The sequence below is a fragment of the Triplophysa rosa genome, unplaced genomic scaffold, assembly GCF_024868665.1.
Source record: "Triplophysa rosa unplaced genomic scaffold, Trosa_1v2 scaffold112_ERROPOS181078, whole genome shotgun sequence".
Taxonomy (NCBI): Eukaryota; Metazoa; Chordata; class Actinopteri; order Cypriniformes; family Nemacheilidae; genus Triplophysa; species Triplophysa rosa.
The window spans coordinates 105,792-130,408 of NW_026634057.1; the positions used below are offsets into that span (position 1 = coordinate 105,792).

General features: G+C 38.8%; 1 protein-coding gene across 1 annotated transcript; it reads right to left on the reverse strand.

The window, feature by feature from the left end:
• Window positions 1-3,512: 3,512 nt before the first annotated feature.
• Window positions 3,513-23,974, reverse strand: LOC130549385 (uncharacterized). The gene is made up of 8 exons (XM_057326593.1): window positions 23,866-23,974; window positions 16,544-16,855; window positions 15,223-15,564; window positions 14,355-14,468; window positions 12,410-12,739; window positions 10,831-10,968; window positions 10,025-10,330; window positions 3,513-8,260 (listed from the first exon to the last, which is right to left on the reverse strand). The coding sequence occupies exons 1-8, from the start codon at window positions 23,900-23,902 to the stop codon at window positions 8,184-8,186; spliced, it is 1,656 nt and encodes a 551-aa protein (XP_057182576.1). The 5' UTR covers window positions 23,903-23,974; the 3' UTR covers window positions 3,513-8,183.
• Between the last annotated feature and the right edge of the window lie 643 nt (window positions 23,975-24,617).

The following is a 24,617-nucleotide window of genomic DNA, read 5'->3' on the forward strand; positions in this document are numbered from 1 at the left end:
AAGAACACAACATTATAATGTTACTGGTTTGTTAGACTTTCTTAAGATAAATTAAGTTGGTAAGAATGGTTCTAAGTGCAGTTTTCGAAATGTTCGTACAATGTTGTCAAATATTTTCTTTATAAGTTTTATTTTTAATAAGAATGAAATGACAGTTTTGTCTTTGCTTTCGTCTGCTCGTGAGGTAACAGTATATTTATCTATCTGTTAAACTTTACTTGTGTAAACCCTGAACATTCATATTTTATCTTGTGATGTGTTGAACGGCATGAATGTTATCTAGTAGTGTAATAGAAGTATTATGATATTTATTTGTGTATTGTGATGTCATGAAATGTGTGACCCTCTCCAATGTTTCTGTTGCTTTGATGCTCGTATGCTCAGTCTATCAAATAAGAAACATTAATAGGAACACATTTGATATATTTAAAATAAATGATACATCTGTTTTTCTCTTGCAGTTAAACCAAAGGATCAAGTTTAGACGGCTGGCCGGAGCACAGATAGAGAGACTGAGGTTTAATTATAAAGTGCCTTGACGAACTCAAAGAAAGTTCCTAAACCTGCTTGAATGAAAATGTGACTCATGTACAGATAATAAACTCTTTGTAACTGTTATGATTCAGTCTGTGGTCCCCTGTGGTTTGTGGACTTTTGTTATTTCCTGTTTCCTGTCCCTTATTGTAGTCCATTGTAGTTCTTTTGTTCATTGGCCTTCCAGGTGTTTCTTGTTACTTCGTTTCATCCAATGTATTAAACCCCAGTGTTCCTTTCTCTAGTGTCAGACTTTAGTTGTTTCATGTTTGTTGTTAGTTCCCTGTGTTTCGTTTTAATGATGACCTTAGTTTTGTTTTACTTTGTCATAGATGTGTATTTAATAATGATCTTGTAAACGCATCTGTGTAAATAGTCTGAAGATCTTGTTTTCATTGAAGACATCACAAGACTCACTTCATCAGCCCCCAGGTTGAGGGGTTTCATCATCAGATATTAAATCAATGCTGTCTACAATCACACAACTGCTATTCCACACTTGTGATGTTAGTGAGCATCTATCAGCTGGTCAAACAGCAGCTTCTGCATCATTTAGAAATAACATTTGCAAAAGCATTGTACATAAATGTAAATTATATCTCTACATTATTTCAGTATTTTTTCTTTTACTCATATGTGCACAAATAAACATTCATTTATTTTGTGAATTTATGCAAATTTCAATGTGATCTCTGTTCAGAACAAATATTTAGTCTATTAGACTTTTTTTCAACTTTGAAATGTCCAAGTTGATAAATATGTTGAGTGTTAAAAAGACAATTAAAATGAATTTTGTGAGATGACTCCGAAACAATCTTGATTCTTCTGATTTGGAGAGGGCCGTCTGTGAAGAATCACACATTTGTAAGTGTTTTATGCTCATGTTCATCATATCTTCAGTCAGCTCTAGATCAATAGATTTTATAACATCACATCAGAAGTCTTGAGTTAGTCACTCCTGACATCAGCACTGAATATCCTGTATGACATTCTTCCATTACTGCTGCACTGCTGAAATATATCTGTCTGATGTCTGTGGTGATGAGATCTCTCATCATCTGTATATTTACTCTCTCTGTCATCTCCATTTATTCATTTCTCTACCAGAATGATTTGATCTCCTGTAGTTTGTATCCTCCATCATTTCTGGAGTACCACTTGACCTGATCGCCCCTCTGTAGTTCAGCTTCAGTCTGTAGAGAGACAGATTCTCCCTCCCATACAAACACTCATGAAAACAACAAGTGCCGATATTAATGGAAACAGTTTACCATAGTAAATACTATAGTATACACAAGTGTGTTCATTAAGTGACTTTATAAGAGTATGCTCAACTGAGATGGAGACTTGTGTTTTTCTCCTCTAGATTTGCAGACGTGTAGTTTATAAACTCGGGTGTGTTTAGCTGTGATGTCTCTGATGATGTCTCTGATGATGAGTCCAGATCCAGAAAAGACCAGAAAGTGACAGAATCAGATTCATTTTCCTTCATTGTATCTGTAACAGCAGCACACACACCAGAGAAACACAAGACACAAATGTAGACATTATAACACATGAACATTTCATTTGATTGCTCTGGACATGGTCAGTTTCTGTTCCCACAATATTGTTCTCTGTAGGTGTGGTGATATTCACAATTCATGTCATCGACATTAGATTTTATGAGATGAACTGACATGGTCAGTTTCTGTTCCCACAATATTGTTCTCTGTAGGTGTGGTGATATTCACAATTCATGTCATAGACATTAGATTTTATGAGATGAACTGCAGAAGTTTGTGTAGAAGACAAACAGATAGTATCAACAGGTATTCTTACCTCTGACAATAAGATTGAATTGAGAGTATGATGGTCCTCCACCGGTGATGAGCTGAAGGAATGATTTCACTCGACTGCTGCTGCTGATCTTCACTTTATACAGTCCAGTGTCTTCTGTTCTGATGTCTCTGATGATGAGAGATCCGGTCTGGATCCAATCGGTAGATGAAAGCAAATAATATAAAAATCTGATGCACCGATGTAGAACTAAACCAATAGTGTTGAATATAGGCTACTATAAATAAGAATATTACTCATGCATGAGTAGAAAGAACATTACTGTATAGAGTTGATTCATCGATATCTGAAGACCAGATGAGGACTCGTATCATCCATTCGATGAATCGATAAACACCCACCTGTTTGACATCATATCTTCAACATATTTACATTTAATGCTTGTATTTCATTGTTTTTAATTCTGTTTTGCTAAAACAACAATTTGTTTGTTTTGACATTTTTTCACGAGAGAAAAAAAGCGAGGCGCAATATTTTATATCTCAGACGCTCGACCACTGGACCAGTCTGACTGCGTCACGTGATCTCTGCAAAGGATGCTGCGCTACGTCACACTCCCTAAAAGTGTTCCAAAACGAGCCAAAATGTGTCGCTAATGAGATGATCTTAAAAGGAAAATGTGTCCAAATGCTCCAAGTTCACTAGTCTAACTAACTGTTAAAATAAATGAATGTGATAAATACCACAGAAACCTCTCTAAACTAGATAAACCCCCTAAATGACGAATGCTTTATGGTATTGTTATAATTAGTGTTTAACTATCTAACTTTATGGGTGGTTTCCCGGGCATGGATTAGATTAAATATTTTATTAATAGTTTAAATAAAATAATTTCTTGTGTGCATTTTGAAACAATACAATGACATTGATCTATTCAAAGATGTGTCCATTCAAGTTGTTTTCGGTTTAGACAGCTCGAACTTTTATTTTAGTCTGAACTAATCTTAAAACCTGTACCCACCTATACAGTATACTTTTTGAAAAGGCAACCTGTTCAGGCTGATCATGCATTTTAAACGCACAATTTTCTTTTGCACTCTTGCACTCTACAGTTGTGTACACAATTGATTTTTCTCACATATTCATATCTGAAAACTGTTTGTTGTCTTATGAAATTTTCCACTGAATTCACAAAATATTTATGAGCCAACGCAAAGACCCACAAATTTCAACTGAAGTGTTATTCATTTATTAATAATGACAATTGTTCATATTGTGTATTTAGTTATACATGTCAAAGTTGAACACAAAACTAGCATGTGTTTATTGTTAAAACAGCCATTACAAAAAAAAGTGTTCATCCATTAAACTGATCGGGCACAAAGGTTTATCAATACTGTTACATGTACATGTATGACATCTATAAAAACGAGATTCACTCCAAGCAGAACACATTACATTTACATTTAGTCATTTAGCAGACGCTTTTATCCAAAGTGACTTACAGATGAGGGAAACGATGGAAGCAATTAGAACAACATAAGGACAACAAAAAGCATAAGTGCAATAAAAAGAAAACTGGTCTCATATAGCCTACCACAGTATACAGAGCGAAGTTTTTTTTTTTTTTTTTTTAAGAGTAGAAATGAGACAGAAGTCAGAACTGATCAGTCAGGTGTTGACGGAAGAGATGTGTTTTACTTTCCAGATGATTCTTAAATATGGCTACATCTAATAATAGAAGTATTACGGTGTCACATTTTCTATTTTTGTACAAAGCTAGTGCATTTATTCTCTTTTTTTTCCTTAAAGGAGTCATATGATGTATTATAATTTGTTTTAGATGTAATGTGTTAACACCATTTAAGGTTCAAAAACGCTGTATTTTCCACACACCGTGCATGTCTGTATCTACTCTTTGCTCCGCCTCTCTGAAACGCGCAGATTTTTTACAAAGCTCATGGCTCTGAAAAGCGAGGTGTGCTATGATTACATAGAATGCATCTTTTGTTCCCACACTTTCATTTTTGCAATTTCACATGTCTAATACATGCATGGGCAACTTATAACACACCAAACAGGGGCGGACTGGCCATCTGGCGTACCGGGCATTTTCCCGGTGGGCCGCTAACGTATGGGGCCGGAACGGAGCCGATGGCCACTAACGTATGGGTCCATAACGGACGCGTTATCCACTAACATATGGGTCCATAACAGACGCGTTATCCACTAACGTATGGGTCCGTAACGGAGGCGTATCCACTAACGTATGGGTCCGTAACGGACGCGTTATCCACTAATGTATGGGTCCATAACAGATGCGTTATCCACTAATGTATGGGTCCATAACGGAGGCGGTAGCTGCTTAGAAGGACGTATTATAAATGCGAATGCACGCAACGCGAATGCAAAAGACACGTATGCATGCACCGCGCTGTTGGTTTTAATAGCAGTATGGAAACTGGCCAATGCAGTGCGGCACTGAGGACTTGGTTTTGCTTTGGTTCTGTTCAACTTTGTTTGCTTCATACATTCAACATTGCGACGATTCATTACATTTATGCATAAACTTACTTTACTTGTATTTTCTTGTGTATAGTTATATTCTGTTAATAAATTTTGTGCCCAGTTCGTTGCGCCACTGCGGACACTCAGTTGCTGTCGGCAGCTGTAGAAGCACAGAGCCGGAGCAGCACAGAACAGCATGAGTATAGCACAGCGGAAATGAAACACGCGTGAGAAACAAATAGGTTATGAACAGTATGTGAGAACGACATTAAATCGGTGACTATCCGCAATTACAACAAACGCACTAGGCAGGATTCAAACCCACGACCTCTGAGACACCAGGCTTGCAGTGCAGCACACCGCACCACTGAGCCGACATGACGCGCTCGAGATCCTGAGGAGACGTGTGAGAGCAACAAGTAGCGACGCGAGTCACTCACTGAAGGTGCAGTACGGGCCAAAATAACAGAAGATCAATTTATTTTATTTCATTACTAAAATGAAATTACATTTCGTTTGTTTACATACTTTCACTATTTGTGCACATACTTGCAAATTGAACCATGTAAATGCGCAGTTCAAACCAGCGACCTCTTGCACCCGAGACTTGCAATTTATCACGTGTGCCACTCAGTTGGCAGTGTCCGTGGTCCTGGGCAATTTTTTTCAGCTCTTTCCAGGTGTGCCCTATTTCTTTGGTATCTGCCTCCAAAGTCTCTTGTCCAGGTGTTTTTAGGTCTCCCACTTTCTCTCTTTCCTTGTTGATTCCATGTCAGGGCCTGTCTGGTGATGCTTGTATTTGGTTTTCGCAAGGTGTGCCCTATTCATCTCCACTTTCTCTTCCTGATTTCTTGTTCTACAGGAAGCTGGTTTGTTTCTGATGGTGTCTGGCCAGCGGATCTGAAGGATTCTGCGTATAAAGCTGTTGATAAAGGTCTGGATTTTCCTGATGGTGGTTTTAATTTTTCTCCAGGATTCTGCTCCATAAATAAGAACCAACTTGACATTGGAGTTGAAGAGGCGAATTTTGGTGTGTGTTGTAAGCTGGCAAGAGTTCCAAACATTTTTCATCATGAGGAATGCTGCTCTCGCCTTCCCGATTTTTGCCTTGACATCTGCGTCTGTGCCTGCTTGTTTGTCGATGATGCTCACTGGGTATGTGAATGACTCCACTTCTAGGGGTTTTCCTCCAAGCTTTACTAGTTCTGTGCTGGTTGTGTGGATTTTCCGAAGTTTTGTCTTTCCTTCGTGTATCCTAAGGCCAAGTTGAGCTGAGACAGTTGAGAGGTCAGATGCTTTTTCTTGCATCTGCTGGCGACTGTGTGAGAGTAAGGCAATGTCATCCGCAAAATCCAGGTCATTGAGCTGGTTCCCAAGTGTCCTCTGAATTCCATTTCTCTTCCCTGCTGTTGTCTTCCTCAGGTTTCAGTCAATTGCCAGAAGAATTAAGAATGGTGACAACAGGCAGTCTTGCTTGACTCCCGTTCTAACGGCAACGCTCTTTGTGAACTGACCGCCATGGGCCACCCTGCAAGCAACAGGCCTGTAGTCATTTGTCCAGAGATTTTGGGTTTCTTCTGTACAGGGATGATGGTGGAGCGTTTGAAGCATGAAGGGACTTCACACTGCTCCAAAGATCTGTTAAATATATGAGTGAAGATGGGCGACAGCTGCTCCACACAGACTTTTAGGCGAGAGGGTGAGATATTGTCTGGGCCTGGTGCTTTTCTGATCTTTTGTTTGCGGAAAAGCTGGCACACATCCTCTTCGCAGATCGAGTGTCAAGAGGAGGTGTTAATGCTATAGCAGAGATAGGGTCAGGGCGGGTCTGGAGGGTGAGACTCTGCTTTTCAATACCACAATAGAAGTCGTTGATTACCCACAGACTGAGGGGATGATGGCTTGTAGTTGGTAATGTCTTTCAGTTCGAGCCATGAGGCGTAACAAAAAGTATGCAATGAAAAAACTAGTTACTAGTTACTTTGTATCTGATTATATACTGTTTATATAATTCATATTAATGCCAGTATTTCGATATTATACTTTTAATCAATATTTTAATTATTATTATTATCATAAGCAGATATCTTTGCAATATACACACAGAGACTAAAGAATAGACAAACACAGAAGAGACGAGCATTTCTGTAAATCTCATCTAGTCCTGATGTCAATGTAGCCTACACAACTTATTTAGAACACTAGATCATGTCAAACTAAAGTGAACCTGCAGAGTTTTGCGTTTACAATGCACTTAACTAAACTCATTTAGCATTTCCTAAGATGATCTAGAACATTTGCAGTGCTCTCTTATATGAAATACAAACTGATTTTAGACCAAACACATGTTTTCTCATGTTGTGAAACGCTCTTACTTGTAAACATGCAGTAAACAGCGAACCACACGCCCGTCAACAACTTTTCTTCCTTCTGTTCTTCAGATGTATATTTCTGCAAGCCCACGTCTGCGTCTAACAGGTCGGGCATTCATCATTGCTGGCAAACAATATGACACATTTGCCGTTTTTGATTTGATAGATATAAATTCATATCCACTTCATCAAACGCTCTTTGTGTTCTGCGTGTTCTTAAGTTTCCCGCTACAAGGAGTGTGTAACCCGCCGCTTCGGATCGTGCTGCGTACTGAACAAATCATTTGAACTGATTCATGAACCTATTTAAACGGTTTTGGCCAGTGTCCAAATAATGCTATCAAAAGAATCGACTCAAAAGAATCAATCACTCGGGAATGCCCGCAAAAAGAGACGACAACGTTGAAATATACGACGCATTTTAAAATGCATATCTTACAACGAAGGAACGTCACAAAGTGTAACCAAATAAAAATACAGATTTAAAAAAATGTTGCTCAAGTAAATGTAATGAGGTAAATGTTGCGCGTTACTACCCATCTCTGTATATGAGGTTGTCAAACTTGTCAGTTTGAGCACCCAGCAGAAACATAAACCGGCGCGATCCTTGTAAAAACACATTCACTTTACACATTACATTCCCTTTTTGTGTGCAAAGTTTGTACAGCCAAGGTGGTGCTAGCATCTCGAGGAGAATAAGGACTTATAAAGTGCCGTGAAGAGCTTTGACCGGCGTGAAGGATTTTACGTCACGAGCACTGTGAGCGCATTGTGCGGTTCTTAACTGCTGAACATGCTATGATAGGCTGAATTCATCACCTACATTAAACCCACAGTTTGCGCACTAGCTGGTCCTGATGCAGATCGTAATCTTTTGCAGGTAAATGTTTAATCATCTCTGGATATTTGGTATAATCTTGCTTCCACCGAGAAACGCTGCTGTAGATGTTGATGATGTAACAGAAGTGATGTTGAGCATCTATCAGCTGATCAAACCTCATCTTCTGCTTCAGGCAGTAAAGGCGTCCCAACCGTTGTTGATTCATCTTCTTCGGTTCCCGCTGAATCTATCAGAAAAGAGATGAGATGTCAACGATTTGACATAGAAATGACTTATACAAAGTATCAGCAATAGAGTTATACATTGATTAATTTTATACATGAATGTAAATGATATCTCTGCATTCTTTTCAAAATGGTCACTGAAGTGCACGAATGAACATTCATTTTTTTTCGTTTTGTGAATTTATGCACCTTTCAGAAAACACAAACTCACGTGTTAGACGTGTGCACCTCAGGATAGTTTGAACACAAGCTCAAGTCTAATGGAACTCTAGGACAGATTTTGTTGTTTACAAAAACTCCAGGAAAGAAACATCACTGTAAGAGCTTCAAAACACAGTTTTTACAGTGAAAATGTATACAGTATTTGTTGACTGATTTCTGTTTGTTCGGTTCCGTTCCACCAGCAGTGTCTGTTTAAACAAACATTTACTTCATGAAAAATGTTGGTTCCACAAAACTTTTAAGGGGCAGTTCACCCAAAAATGGAAATTCTGTCATTATTTACATTTGGTCATCTAGCATACGCTTTCATCCGAAGCGACTTACAAAGTAGGGGAAAACTCACACTCGCCCTCATATTGTTCAGTGCAGTATACATGTCTTTGTTCTGCTAAACACAAAGGAAGATATTTGGAAGAATGTCAGTAACTAAACACATTGACTCCCATAGTATTTGCATTTCCTATTATGGCAGTAAATGGGGTCCAAGAACTGTTTGCTTGTTGACATTCTTCCGTCCTTTGTGTTCATCGGATCAAAGAAATGTATACAGGTTTGTAAAGCTGCTCTGAAACGAAGCGGTTTATTGTGAAGCACTACAATAATAAAGACTTGATTTATTAACCGTGTGAATATCAAGTCACTTTATTTCTATCACCTATTTCTGATTTGATTTTAAGGGTGATCCAAAACACAGAAAGAAACTTAGTGTTAATAAGTTAATGAAGTTTTACAATAACTAATTAATGTTATTTTATATCCTTTAAGAGACAGTTCACTCAAATTGGCAAATAATAAAAATATCTCATGTTTTTGTGCTTTCGCCAGTAGCAATTAGCAGACAATATTTGGTATGTGTTTGTAACAGTTACTAGCTCCCTCTTTCAACATGTTAACAGGATATAGATTGTTACTATCCTTAATAGAAACAATAGATTTAACCATACCAAAACAATGCCGAGCAGAGTTTCCTCCGTCAACTGAGTTCAAGCTACTGACCCAGTTTTATGTCTAGCTTCCCTTATCCCACGGCTGCACGTGAGGCTTGTCTTTCCATCAAATGATCCGTTGATGAACGCTGCATTTTTCGTTTTGTTCCAAAAGGATATCGTCTACTCCGCGCGGGAGCTTTCGTCACCGTCATTTGCCCGAAAAACAAGCCTCTGGTTCACGCGCATTCCAGAGATGATGAAAGGTAGACATTAACGTTAAAGCGTTGTCAATATGGATATTTCTCTTAAACAAACGCATGGATTCGCTTCAGAAGACCTTTGTTAAGACCACAGAGCCGCATCAAAGTTCTTTGATCGATGGATGCACTTTTTGGAGCTTCAAAAAATCAACACCCGTTCACTCCCATTCTACCGCTTGGAAGTAAAACGATACGTAGTATTATAACTCCGACTGCATTATTCTTCAAGAAGAAAGTCATATTCAGTTAGGATGCCTTGAGGGTGTTAGGCTGAAGAGTTTGCAGTCAATTCCCAGAGATTGCATCATCTCTCATCATCATGTCAGATATAAATCACAGAAACAAATCCACTCACCAGAGATGTCAACCCTGTATTTCCTGTATTCTGTTCCTCTCCTGCTGCTGATCTTTGCACTATAAACTCCACAGAGTTCAGATGTGATGTTTGTGATGGTGAGATGTCCAGTCTTTGTGTTCATCTTCAGTCTGTCAGTGAATCTCTCATCAGTCGAGTCATATGAGGGTTCAGTCCCTACAGTCATTTCAGCTATGAGAGTTTCTTCATCTCCAAATCTCCACTGAATCACATCATCAGTCTGTATTCCAGTAACATCAGTGTCTAGAGTAACAGAACCTCCCAACTCTACTGATCTTATCCTCTCTTCATGTATGACAGCAGCACATAGAAGAGAAAAACACAGAAGAACATCCATCAGATCAAATGTGCTGGAGAACATACGCTATATCATTTCACTCATCTGGAAATATACAATATATATAAACTTCTGAAAAAATGGCAGTCAAAAGTGGCCCAGAACTGTTTGCTGTCCTACATTCTTCAAAATATCTTCTTTTGTGTTCATCAGAACAAAACAAATGATAAAGTAATTCTTCCTACTATGGAAGTCAATGGGTGTTGAGATCTGTTTGGTTTTAAGCATTCTTCCAAATATCTTCCTCTGTGGTCATCAGAACAAAGACATTTATACAGATTTGGAACAACTCGAAGGCGAGAAAATGATGACAGAATTTTCATTCTTGGGTGAAGTGTCACTTTAACATGAAGCGATTTCAGAAAATGTATGGAAAAGATAAAGGCAGAATACAAGTAATATCAATACAACACGTCATTTTCATCACATTAACTTGAGCTGTACTTACCCCTGACAAAAACTTTCAACTGAATATCATCAACAGTAGAGGAAGCACCTGCTCTCACATCATCAGTCTCCATTTCAGTAACATCAATCTCTGGAGAAACAGAACGTCCCAACACTTCTGATTCTATCCTCTCCTCTTCTATAACACACAGAAGAGAAAAACACAGACGAACGTCATATCCGATCTGACTGTAGTTCAGTAACGCCAGTGTTCAGAGTGACAGAATCAGAGTCACAGCAGCACACTGACGAGAGAAACACATGAACAGTTCAATAACATGTCAACATACATCATCATTAAACATGTTTCAGATGTATTTATATAATTGTTTGTTCATTGTGCATTACGCAAGGGATAATGTACAGGCAGCCGGATGTTATTGGAGAAATAAGTCCCGACGGTGTGATCAGAAGGGTCTTGTATCACACTGAAGGGGTTTATTTCATGATAACAGCCGGCTGCTTGTACATTACCCCGCTTATTACACGGCTGCTTGCCACATGAGAGAAAAACTGGACATGAAGTGAATCTGAATTATTTAATCGGCTCATTTTTACCGAATGCAGACCTTCCGCGAGGAGAAGCCGTTTATACTTTCGGTCTTAAGGTAAGAAACGACGTTCAAATATCACGAAGAGGCATGTCATATATTTTATTAAAAGACATATTTATATTTAATTTGTCAAAATGATTTGGAGCATCCCGGTTACCGTGTTATTCGTTTCTAAGAGATTGTTATCAGGGAATAACGAACCTGCAAATGTAGCGACTGGCCAATCAGAATCAAGCATTCCAATGAGCTGTGTTACAATGTAAAATAACTTTATCAAAAGACTTTCTTTAAGGGGGTGGGGGGGTAACTGCTATTTCATGTGTTTTGACTCCTTCACAGTGTTAAACAGGGATAATGCGATGATGTACTGTGTGCTCGTGCTTTAGTTCCGCCCACTGCACGCCTCCAGGAGCTCGACTGTTTTCGTAAATATTAGTACAGCTGTATCTGTCTTTTATAAATGTGATCAAACTAGGGCTGCACGGTCATGGGTAAAATGATCATCACGATTATTTTGCTCGAAATTTTATTCACGACTAATAAACACGATTATTTTGTCAGTTCAGAATTTTGGTTTTCAATTCCACGTCAGCATGTTTATTATACTTTACAACCAACGATTGTGTTATAATCTACTGCCATTAAACGCCGTATTTCAAATCACGCTGTCATCTCAACACTACGCCTTGAAAATGTACATTTTGTGAACTTCTGAATTAAACCTTGCTACTCCGTTTTTATTCTGTTTTTTTATAAATCATTACTGGTTTTTTTTATTTCCTGTTAAGTTGAATAGATACAAGCTTTCAGTCTGACAGCGATGATTTTCTGACCGGATCGAGAGTTTTGTGCTTGCTTTTAAAACATTAATATCGTAACAATTATGCTCAATTAATTGTGGGAAGCATAAATCGTTATCACGATTAAAATACGATTAAAAGTGCAACCCTAGATCAAACTAAATACTCTAAAAATTAACAAAGAAAATTGAATTACGATTTATGTCAATAGACAAGAGCATCTTACCTATGACAATAAGATTGAATTGAGAGTATGATGGTCCTCCACCGGTGATGAGCTGAAGGAATGATTTCACTCCACTGCTGCTGCTGATCTTTACTTTATACAGTCCAGCGTCTTCTATTCTGATGTCTGTGATGATGAGAGATCCAGTCTGATCATCCACCTGCAGTCTGTCTGTGAATCTCTCATCAGCAGTAAAGAGCTTGTTGTCCGTACTGAATTTGGCTATCACTTTATCTCTAAAGCTCCACTCGATGACATCATCAGACTGGAGTTCAGTGACATCACACTCTAGAGTGACAGGACTCCCGTTCTTTCCAGTCTTTTCTTTAACTGTCACAGCAGCACATAGAAGAGAGAAACACAAGAGAAAGAAACATGAACATTATAACTCAGTGTACAGATAAAGATCATCAACATTGTCAGAGCAACACAAGGTCATAGGTTTGACACGCAGGAATCCAATGCAATGTGTGACCTGAATGTACTGTAAGGGTGTGTTGACATATGCCATGTTTGGTTCCATTAAAAAGAACTCTGCTGCGATTGCTCTGTTATGAAATCAGCTGTTAGTGCGGTGTATTTGTGTAAGTGTGAACGCTGCCACCCGAACCCTGGTGAACACCAAACAAGCAGACCGAAAGATGGGTCTCGGTTCACTTTCAAACGAACTCTGGCGTGGTTCGATTGAAATATGAAATCAACACGGACCAAAGGCATGGAGCCGAATCAAAAACAGGAAGTGATGACAATATACGACACGAAAGAAAAAGGTAATAAAATAATAATAATAATCTGTGCTTGTGCATGTAACGGAGGAATTCCTGGCGCCGTTTTGACTGCTTTAAACACTTCATGAGGTCTTCGCGACTTAACTAAAAATACCCTCAATGCGCAGTCCTACACTGAGCATGTGTAACCCATGCAGCTCACAGCATTGATTTGGATGTCCGGTTAGTTCCGTTTTAAAATATAAATCGTTAAAGCTGTCCAATCACGTTGCGACTTTACACGTAAGCTGTTGGCTTCGATATCTTTAGGTTTGCTGTTAAAATGCCAGTCTGACCGCTAAGCGAACCAGGACTACATTTATTTTTTTGGTCCGGACCAAAAGAACCGAACTACAAATATGAAAGCACCCAAAGTGAACTGTCGGTTGAATTGTGTAGTGTATTCTAGTTGACAAAAAATTAAAAGCGTGTTGAAGCAAAACGACCAAACTCAACAATTTCATGTAGACTGTACCAAACATAACACTTAACAGCAGACCTGCGATGTTAAGCTTCGATTACTCAACCGATTCATCAGGCTATTAAACGATAAATTTAGTTCACTAATAAACAATCATCAAATAAAATTCATTACTGCAGCAAAATCAAGTAGAACTTGTGGAAACAAAAAGAGAAACATATTAAAGAGTAAATAATCCTTGATTTTAAAGGTCCTACTTTGGTTTATGGAGTGTCCAACAACAAGTTTATGTCCATAGAAGGTGTAAAAACACGATTATTTTGTTATAATAGGCAGTTATTCTTACCTTACTTCTTGACTGACTCTCAAATGATTCGTTCCACGATTCATCTGTCTAATCACCTCCTTTGCACCAGCATACTCTGCTGTGATTGGTCTACCGTGAATGAGGCTCACGAGCTACAGTGTTTGGGGGAGAAGAGTGAAGTTTTCGCGGGCCATGCTAGCAAAACGTAGGCGGGACTAAATGTAGTACATCCGCGGCGGTTGGCGAATCGGACTAGTGACGACTCGTTTGCGTGATTCAGAGTCGACTCCATTTTTCCAAGCCAATAACTTTGTTATTCATTCAACTTCGGCTTTACAAGTTGGCAGACTGCTTAGCAACATTACACATGGCATGAAATGCAATTTACATGATCTCGTAATATGTACTTTTTAAGTAATATGTTCATAGTCAGCTGAAGATGAAACTCACCCGTTCGTTTCTGCAGTTCATATTTAATGCGGCGAAACACAATCACACCAACAACAATACACAGCAGGACACCAAACACTATTCCGACTACATCTCCTGGAGATAGACCTCGATCTGTAATGATAGAGAGAAAGACTCAAGATCCCAGTAAACACACACATATTCATGCATAACAGCTTAAGACAAACACAAGAAATGTCTTTTCTAAAACAAAAAGCATCAAATTAGTAAGTAATCGTTCACTTTCTTCCATGTTTTTGAGCCTTGATCCTGAAACATTGTTCTTGCTTGGGTGTGCCAGATGAAAGACCTATGGGCCACTTACACAAGACCGCTTTCAACTAAAAACTAAAATCTTTTTAAGCGTTTTACACGACAACGGCGTTTTGGGGGACTGAAAACGCAAACTTTTGAAAACAGGTCTCAAAGTGCAAGTTTTTGAAAATGACGGTGTTATCGACAACGATGACATCATACGCATGCGTATTACGCGTTCAGTCTGTAGGCATGCGCGAGAACTCCCAAAACAATAATGGCGGCCTCCATATCGTGTGTTTCTGCTAAGTGACATACAATTTACTGCACCACTACGACCAACGGAGATATAGTATTTATTTACACAAACCATAAACACACATACACGCCGACAAAGTGTATTAAAAGCGCTTTTAGCTTAAAACAGGGTATGCGTATGTGCACAGACAGGTCTAGTTTCTTTACAGCGCAACAGCGCCATCCACTGGCCTGGCATGCATAATACAGCATTTTTATTCGGATAAATAACGCAGATCGTGTGCATGAAACTTTTCAAAATGGCAAAGGAAGAACTTTTGAACTGATATTAATATGAGAGAAGGGAGATACTCACCCCTGACTGAAACACTGAATGTCTTGTGTAGGGTTTGTTTGTTGTTGCTGCTGATCTTCAGTTTATAAAGTCCAGAGTCTGTGATTCTGATGTCTGTGATGATGAGAGATCCGGTGTGAGGATCCAGCTTCAGTCTGTCTCTGAACATCCCATCATCATGTATTGAGCTCTTATTGTCTTCTTTATCATGTTTAGCTATGAGACGATCTTCATCTCCAAACCTCCACAGTATCAGATCATCTCTGTGTGTTTGGACATCAGTGTGTAGAGTCACAGACCCTCCCACGCTCACTGACACTGACTTCACATCACCTGCACCAGCACTGATAACACGTGGAGCATCTATAAGATGGACCGGGATCAGTGTGAGATCATCTTGCTCTTATTCTTGACAGTTCAAATCCAAACAAAATTATGTAAAATTCCCATATTTGTCTTGTTGAAAAAATGTTTATGTGCTCTCCTACTTGTAAGTCGCTTTGGATAAAAGCGTCTGCCAAATGAATAAATGTAAATATTAGCAAGTATCCTTGTAAAAGTAGTCTGTTGTTGTCTTGAGTGCACGTGAACAGTAGGGAAACTAAACACACGTGTGTCACAGTATTAGATCCGTGCGCTAACAGCGCATAATAAACATCTGTTTTCAATGTTCGTCATACAACAAAAGACATTGACTCCCATAGTAGGAAAAATACTTGTTCTGTTGAACACAAAAGACATTTTGAAGAATGTAGGACAGCAAACCGTTCTGGGGCACTTTTGACTTACATTGTATTTTTTTCTTACTATGGGAGTCAACGGGGGGCAAAATCTGTCTGGTTATAAGCATTCTTCCAAATATATTTCTCTGTGTTCATCAGAACAAAGACATTTTTACACATTTGGAACAACTCGAAGGCGAGGAAATGATTTCATTTCTGCGTGAACTGTCCCTTTAACGCAGGTGTATAATGATTTGGCAGACGATGAGGCAATTCGTGGAAGTTACTGCCGATAAACATGTAGCCTAGTATTATTGAGTCGAGTTTAATTACTATTTTATACTTAAAAAATGTTATACTACACTAAAACATGTCAATGAGAACAGCTCAGCTTATCGGGCACTTAAACACTATTAAAATACAGTACGTGACAGTTCAGAGATTCTGACTCGGAGCGCAAACGCGACATCACACATATGTGAATTAGATCACTGAGAATCGCTTCTGAATCGCATCGTGAGGGACCCCTAATTTGCATCCCCTTAATTTCAGTTTAATTTGTAAAGCAAAATCAATCTTCAAAACAATGACTCAATTCATTCCCATTGTACTTACAGTACCTGTGACAGTAACTCTGAATCTCTTGTATGTTGTTTCAGCTCTGCTGATCTGCGCTTCATAGAGTCCAGAGTGTTTGCTTCTCATGTTTGTGATGGTGAGGTCTCCAGTCTGACCGTCTGTCTGCAGTCTGTCTCTGAATGGACCATTATATCTGATACTGTTTTTAACAATATCAACTAAAAGATGCTTAGATTCGCCTTCTCCAAACCTCCACCGTATCACATCATCTGTCTGTATGTGAGTGAGATAAGTGTGTAGAGTAACAGAATGTCCCTCCATCACCGATATCTTCACTTCATCACCAAACACACCTGAACAACACAAACACACAACTGGAGTTCAGACATTGTACACACATCCCATCATCAAGTCTTATCAAATAGTACTAAATAAAGAATCAATTCTTCTTCAAAACCAATAAAAAATAACATTGGTTTAAATCAGTTGCTTCTGTTTTTAGGAAGATAATGAAAGTAAACGGCGCTGGTGACGTCACATACTGATTAGCACATTTGTGACATAATCATGTCTTGTTTGCGTTCGGACAAGAGCACCCTCTAGCTTTCAGATGTGGCGCCATTTAACCATAATTCATTAGAGAAACTGATCACACTGTCAGGATTTACAATCCGATAACAACCGGATGACTCCTTACATAATAGCCCAACAACCCGTTGTCAATTATTCCTACATTCACATACAGTGCCCACCACTATTATTGGCACCCTTGGTAAATATGAGCAAAGAAGGCTGTAAAAATAAATCTGCATTGTTTCTCATTTTGATCTTTTATTTAAAAAAATCTACAATCTCCCAACATTTCATTCAAGTAAAACAATTTGAAGTGGGGGGAATATTCTCCCCCGCTTCGCGTCGGGTGGTTCTTGGACTCCACGTCGTGCATTAAAACCCTTATTATTAAGTGGATTATCCCACTTATACCATGGTCATTTGCCAAGTTAAATCTTTTATTGATGCTTACAGTGAAATTTTAGATCAAACAGGTGAAAATTACAGTGATTTTGTATGTAAACAAACTTACTGGAGCTACTTGTGCGTTAAAGGGTTTTAATGCACACCTTCCAGCCAATCAGAATCGAGTATTCAAAAAGACCATGGTATAAGAGTATTAATTTCATAAATATTTTAATGGGTGGTTAGATCTTCAATCAGTACATTGGTTCAAAACAGACATCACTGAACACAAAATCAAGATCCTGCCATAGCCATCCCAGTTCCCTGACCTGACAACTATAGAAAATGAGTGGGATGAACTGAAGAAGAGCATTTGAATTCATTTGAACCAACAGAAAAGGGGCATGTCAAGACCGTATTAATATATTATAAATACTGTATACTACTGTAAAAAGCTAAAGACGCGTTCTGTCTGATCAGGCCCTGAAAGAGTAAACATTTGATTGTTTATAGAGTTTAAAGCAAAAAGAAAGGCGCTGTGTTAATACGTTATTACGTTGATTTTAGTTTGTAATAATTACATTTTTCCGCATGTTCACAACACAATATAAAGATAACTTCAAATAAACCTTAACACGAGAATTCGCATGTCATTTGTTCTCGCTTGGAATGGATTTGAAATGATCCAGTGGTGTCTCAAGTAACAGACAAATCACGTTCCCTGAACTTCTCCGTGGTTAGTTTCGTTTTAAACGTCTCAAATATCGCATTGTTCATCCTCAGGCTCACTAAAATCTGTCACAGCAAACAGCGCATCATAGTAGGCTAATGCGCTCATGTTGTGTTTGTATATTTGTGTGTGGGGTCAGCTACGATGCTGGTAGCTTTACGGAGGCAGCGTGTGGTGTATATGTCCATGATAGAGGGTAGAGAGACCCCGATGATCTTCTCAGCTGTCCTCACTGTCTGTTGTAGGGTCTTGTGGTCCGATGCGGCTCAGTTCCAGAATCCAGACAGTGATGCCCTCTGTAGAATGTGGTCAGGATGGGGGGAGGGAGGTTCTCAACCTTCGTAGGAAAACGAGACGCTGCTGGGCTTTCTTGGTGATGGAGCTGGTGTTGAGGTACCAGGTGAGGTTCTCCGCCAGGTAGACACCAAGGAATTTGGTGCTGTTTACATGAGCCATTGATGTACATTGGAGAGTGATCACTCTTTGTCTTCCTGAAGTCAACAACCATCTCTTTAGTTTTGTCAGAGTTCAGAGACAGGTTGTTGACACTACACCAGTCCATTAGCCTCTGCACTTCCTCTCTGTATGCGGACTCGTCGTTTCTACTGATGCGACCCACCACGGTCGTGTCATTGGTGAACTTGATGATGTGGTTCGAGCCGTGCGTTGCTACACAGTCATGAGTCAGCAATGTGAACAGCAGAGGACTGAGTATGCAGCCCTGTGGGGCTCCAGTGCTCAGTGTGGTGGTGCTGGAGGTGTCGTTTCCGATCCGGACTGACTGAGGTCTCTCGGTCAGGAAGTCCGAGAGACCTCAGTCTGTGGAAAAAACGGAGAGCACTGGCGCTTCTGCTACAAGGCATGGGAGTCGGACGCTCTTACGAGGAAAGACCGCAGCCTCTAGTGTATGTCGCTAGAGCACCTCTTGGGGTCGCGAAGTGAGGTTTACCTGCACATCTCTCTCTTTCGTTGGCATTCAGATTTTTTTAAAGTTTCCATTGGAAACAATTTAAAAACAAGTAAATTTGCATGGTCACCACTGGCGATCTCTGCAAAAATATAACTCGCAAATTAATATTTTTTGTCACAAATGCAACCGTTTTAGTGTTTAGGTTTAACACCAACATCTGGAGTGATGTTAAAAAAATTATGAAATGCCACCAATGAATAATTATTAAGTAATCAATTAATTAATTTGTAGAGGGAGGTAAAAATGACAATTTTCACCTGAAATTTGGAGCCGTATTAGAGGGGGTAAAAAATGACATGAGAAACATGCCAGCATCATAATTTTATTTTTGCACAGAGATCAGTATTTCTGTTAGTAAATCTGTTAATTTTAGCAATCCTTGATGCATTTTATGCTAATGGTGACATCTCAAAAATGAATAGAGGGCATTTTTGAGTTCTTTCTTCAAAATGTGCATGCATGTAAGTCCAGAACCGTTAGAAATACCTTTATGTTCTATTAGATTCTTGTACTTGACCAACTTGTCTTTTGGGAACTACATTTTAAAGCCTGTAAGCTTCAGACCTAGAGAAATGAGGATCTAAATGTGGCTTCATGAGAAAACTGTTCAAATGCACACACACCAAAAACTAAATGTGGGTCGTTTTTCAAAAACATAACCATTTTAGTGTCCTTCTCTGCACTGAGTTACTGTTAAAAATGATCCGGTTAAGGCACATTAACGTGCACTTAATAGTTTATTTATAAGATTCTATATTTCTTCGTGTTTTAGGGAAATTTTGATTAAGGGATGTTGTTAAATATGCCCCGAGCACTGATGATGTGAGGAATTTCTCTGTTTGTTGTGCGAACCGTTGGTGAAGAACCGTGCGGTTCAATTTTTACCGAGAACCGTCACACCCCTACCATAGTAAACCACAGGAATTTGAAAACTATGGTTAATTTTTTTGTAATTTTAATAGTAATATTTTTATTACGGCAAAAAAATCCATAAAATAACTGTTCAATGGAAAAAATGAATGGTTCTTAATTTATCAACTCTTTCCCAGCCAGCATTTTTTTTTAGTTGTCAGCCACCGCCAGCATTTTTGAGGATTTTCACCAAAATTTGACGGCCCACAGAATATTTTCTGCAATGAGTATATGAACATATTATATATCAAAATGTGCATTTTCAACCAAAATACATTCAGATGTCATATTCTTTCATAAGAAAAACCTTAAAAAATAAATAAACATTGAAAAAAGATATAAAATGAAAAATATTTAGGCACTGCATTTTATCTTTGAGTGGTAAACTGTGTAGCAATTCCCAGAATGTTGTTTGTGTTTGGCTGATCCATTTCACGGAATTTGGACACAAGGTAATCGAACCCAGGGCGGACTTTGCACAGCCCTGTCAGTGTCATTGGCTGGCCCTGCTGTATTATCATTGAAGTGAAGAAATCTCCATATGATTTCAAACCTGTTGCGAGACATGACCTTGCTGAAGTAGGGGGTAGCTACCATTTCATTTGTAGACCAGTACATATCAAGTTTGGGCTTATGAACGACACCAGTGAGAATACACAGCCCCAGGAAGGTTTTCATTTCTGAACCTGACAGGCTTCCATGCATGAATGTTGTGAAGAACCATCCGTAGCCTGAATACACTGATCTGCATACAGGTTGGTCTGATCAACAATGTTCTGAATCAGTACATCAGAAATGAACAGTTCAATAAAGTCTTTAGGTTCTACTGAATCAAGAGCAGCAGCATCACCGACAGGCCCAGGATTTTCAGTGAAGGAAAGGTTTCTTGGCTGCCAGTTCATTTCACGCCACTCGTGACTAACAGGTTCAGGATCTTCAACTGGTTCAGGATGGTTCACAGCGGCCCATGTATCAGTGTCCGCATCGGTCTATCCACGACACGATTAGAAGTTTCTGTGTCTGGAAAATAATCTCCCTCACTGACTCTCTCACTTACATCGTCCCGATAAGATTCAAACATGATTGATCAGAGTCCGAGTTTCTAATTTCTATTTTTATTTGTGATGATCTACATTTTCTCGGATCCTCCCGTAGTTCCGTTAATGGGGATCGTCTTTGCATTTCGCATCCAGAAGTGCCGTAACTCATGCTGGGCATGCACCAGGGCTTTGCTTTCCGCACTACACATAGAACACGGATTGCCATAATAACTCGCCTTTGGCAGGGAAACGCTGTCTCTTAATTGACGAGATATCTCGTCAATGGCGGGGAAAGCGTTAATAGAGCTCTTTGAAAAAAAGCCAAATGACATTATTTTGATTACACTGAGTTAGTGTTGGGCGATATTCTCTATAGTCAGATCGTTCTATCGCCAGCCTGTGGATCGCCGATACACGATAGTATCGAAGGGCCGGCCAATTACGCATTTATCTATGACAAGCTGGATTTGTGGACAAAAACAGAAGCTTATGTGTCTAGAAAATGCTCACGTGTGACTGCAATTAGCATTCTATCGGAGTTTAAGTTCAGTGCAGTTGGCGACATTGTTACTTACCAGCGCAACCTTTTAAACAAGAGAAAGTAAACTACTGCTATAAGTCAATATCATTCATCCAAATGTGTCATTGACGCCGCGTGCGCTGTTATTACTTGATTGCCAAACTGGAACAACTCGTGCGCTGGTTTTAAACCCTGGTTGATCACAAGCTCTCTCGTGCGCTGAAAACTCAAAGCCCGCACATTATAAACTCTCTCTGGCGTGAGGAAAAGCCCGAGCCGCACACATCACAAGCTCTCTCGCGCGCCATTGCACTCACTCACCATAGCCTAATTTATCAGTGCATATACCCATCTGTATACTTCTGTTTATAGTAATGTACATAGTTATAGTTCACTGTACATACCCATCTGTAAACTACTTCATAACACTGATTTTCCCTGCACTTGTGCAACTACTGTATATCCTGCACTTGCTGCTATTGCACTTCTGGTTAGACAAAACTACATTTCGTTGACTTGTACACGTGTAATGACAATAAAGTTCTAATCTAATCTAATATATTTACGAATGTTTCATGATGAATGAGGCCCAATGAGGGCAGAGTCTTCTCCATCTCCTGCAAAGATATCTTTCATCACAAATCTCCTTTAACCCTTTAAAGCCGGATGCGTCGTCGCCAACGCATTTTACCAAGCGGTATTCATTTAACCGTAACTCTTCAACAGTGTTGGGTGTAACTAGTTACTAAGTAATTAGTTACTGTAATTTCATTACTTTTCCCTTGAAAAAGTAAAGCAAGGGATTACTCTTATTTTTTCTGTAATTTAATTACAGTTACTTCTGATGTAATTAAACTAAATACTTTGTGTAATATGTGTGTGTGCAGAAGAGGAATTTACATCAAAATTCATAGTGCTTTAATGTATAATTCTCACATTTGTAATTAATAATTCTACTTTATGTAGTTTTATATTATTTATTTGACTGAATTAAAAGAGCCGTTTCAAGTCTATCCTTGAATCACTTAACTCATCAAGGTTGATGTAGGATATAGAAAGTAATTAGTAATAAGTAATTAAATACTTTTTGAAGAGAGTAACTTGTACAGTAATCTAATTACATTATCGAATGTGTAATTAGTAATTAGTAATTAATTACTTTTTCAGAGTAACTTACCCAACACTGCTCTTCAACCATTTATGCTATCAAAAAAAGTCGAATTGCAAATTGAGCTTTTTGAACATGTATGTATTACGGTAATCACTTGCGGTTCATAAGCCATTTGCTGCAGTTTTCGTGGAGAGCGGTAGAGGGCAGATATGAACAGGGAGTGACGGAGTGCGACAGATTAGAGAGTTTTTGAGCAAGTAAAATTAAATAAAAATATGCAAACGAAACATGGCGAAGAGGAAATATACAGCATCAGAGGTGATTGAGATGCTTTTTGATCATGAAACTGACAGTGTGCGAGAGTCTGCATATTCAGAATATGCTGTGGGTGTCGATCCAGACGTGGATGGTTAAGTAAATGTTGTGTCGTGAGAAATGTCCATAAAATAGGCTTAGACTTAGTGTTTCAAAACACAAGTTTCACATATCGTGTGTTGTGTGTGTATGCCTTCATGCACATGCTTGGGTTTGTATGGATGCGTGTGTGCTCTTATATGCGTGGACATACGCAGTGCATGTGTATATCTGAGTGTGTTTGTGTGCTGCGCATGCATGCATATGTTGAAGCATGTGTATTTGTGTGTATGCATGTGTGTTTGTATGCATTCATTTGAGTGAATGGAGTGAAAAGTGCAAAAAAACGCCCGGAGAACTGGTGTCAAAAAAGGCTCCTGAATGAAAACGATATACGTGAGTGACACTAAAAGTACTTTTTTGCATGTACTACAGTATATTCTTCATGTCTGAAGTGCTAGATTCTTTCGTTCTTTAGTTTTTTGATAATGTCCGAATAAAAATCAGTAAAAATGTATTTACGTTTTTGATTATTTTATTGAAAGACCGTTGTTTTCAGATAAAAACGATACTTTGCACATGATGATAGGACATTGTGCTAGAATTTGACAGTCAAATGAACAAAATGTGTGAAAACAACATATTTTCCCTTCGGGCTCTAAAGGATTAACGTCTTCGCTGGGACGCAGCAATAATGTACAACATCAGTTTCTACACACGCTTTTTCAGGTTACAAGTGAAAGTGTTCGGATTTAAACCAATCACTTACCGCACACGAGTAATAAAGAAAGGATAATGTTCTTCATGTTTCATTTTTTTAGAGGGTGTATGTCAAGCGGCGCACACTTCCATCAGTCTTCTTCTTCTTCGTCTTCATCTTCTTCTTCTTCTTCTGGTGTTTTATGGAGGTTTTGGCAAACCCACGAAAAGGTGCATTACCGCCACCTACTGATCTGGAGTGTGGAGAGTACTTCGATTTGGAAGGAAGACATAGTTAAAAAAAAAAGGTATTTTAATTCCTATATTCTATCTATTGTTCCTGTGTTTTTTAGGTATTTAAATAATATTTCATGTACTCTTGATTGCCTTGACCCGTTTCCTAACAATACTTTTAAAAAGATATTATCCACTCCCAACCGTCCTAATTCTTGTATTAATTGGAATCTCTCCCTTTCATATGCAGAACACTCATTAAGGATATGCCTCACCGTTTCTAATTCTCCACATTTGTCACACTTTCCCGATTCATGCTTACCTATTTTAAAAAGTGTATAGTTTAATGCTGTATGTCCAGTTCTTAGTCTTGAAATAATGACATCCTTCTTCCTATTTCCATATCTTTTCCTCTCATTTCCCACATACTCCTGAATCTGGAAAAGATGTCTTCCTTTAAACCCACTGTTCCATAACGTTTGCCATTTCTTACATACTTCAGATGATATCACTCTCTTGAATTCCTCTTTACTTAAAGCTAACTTCATTTCTACTTGTGGATGATTTAATGCTTTCTTTGCTAGTAAG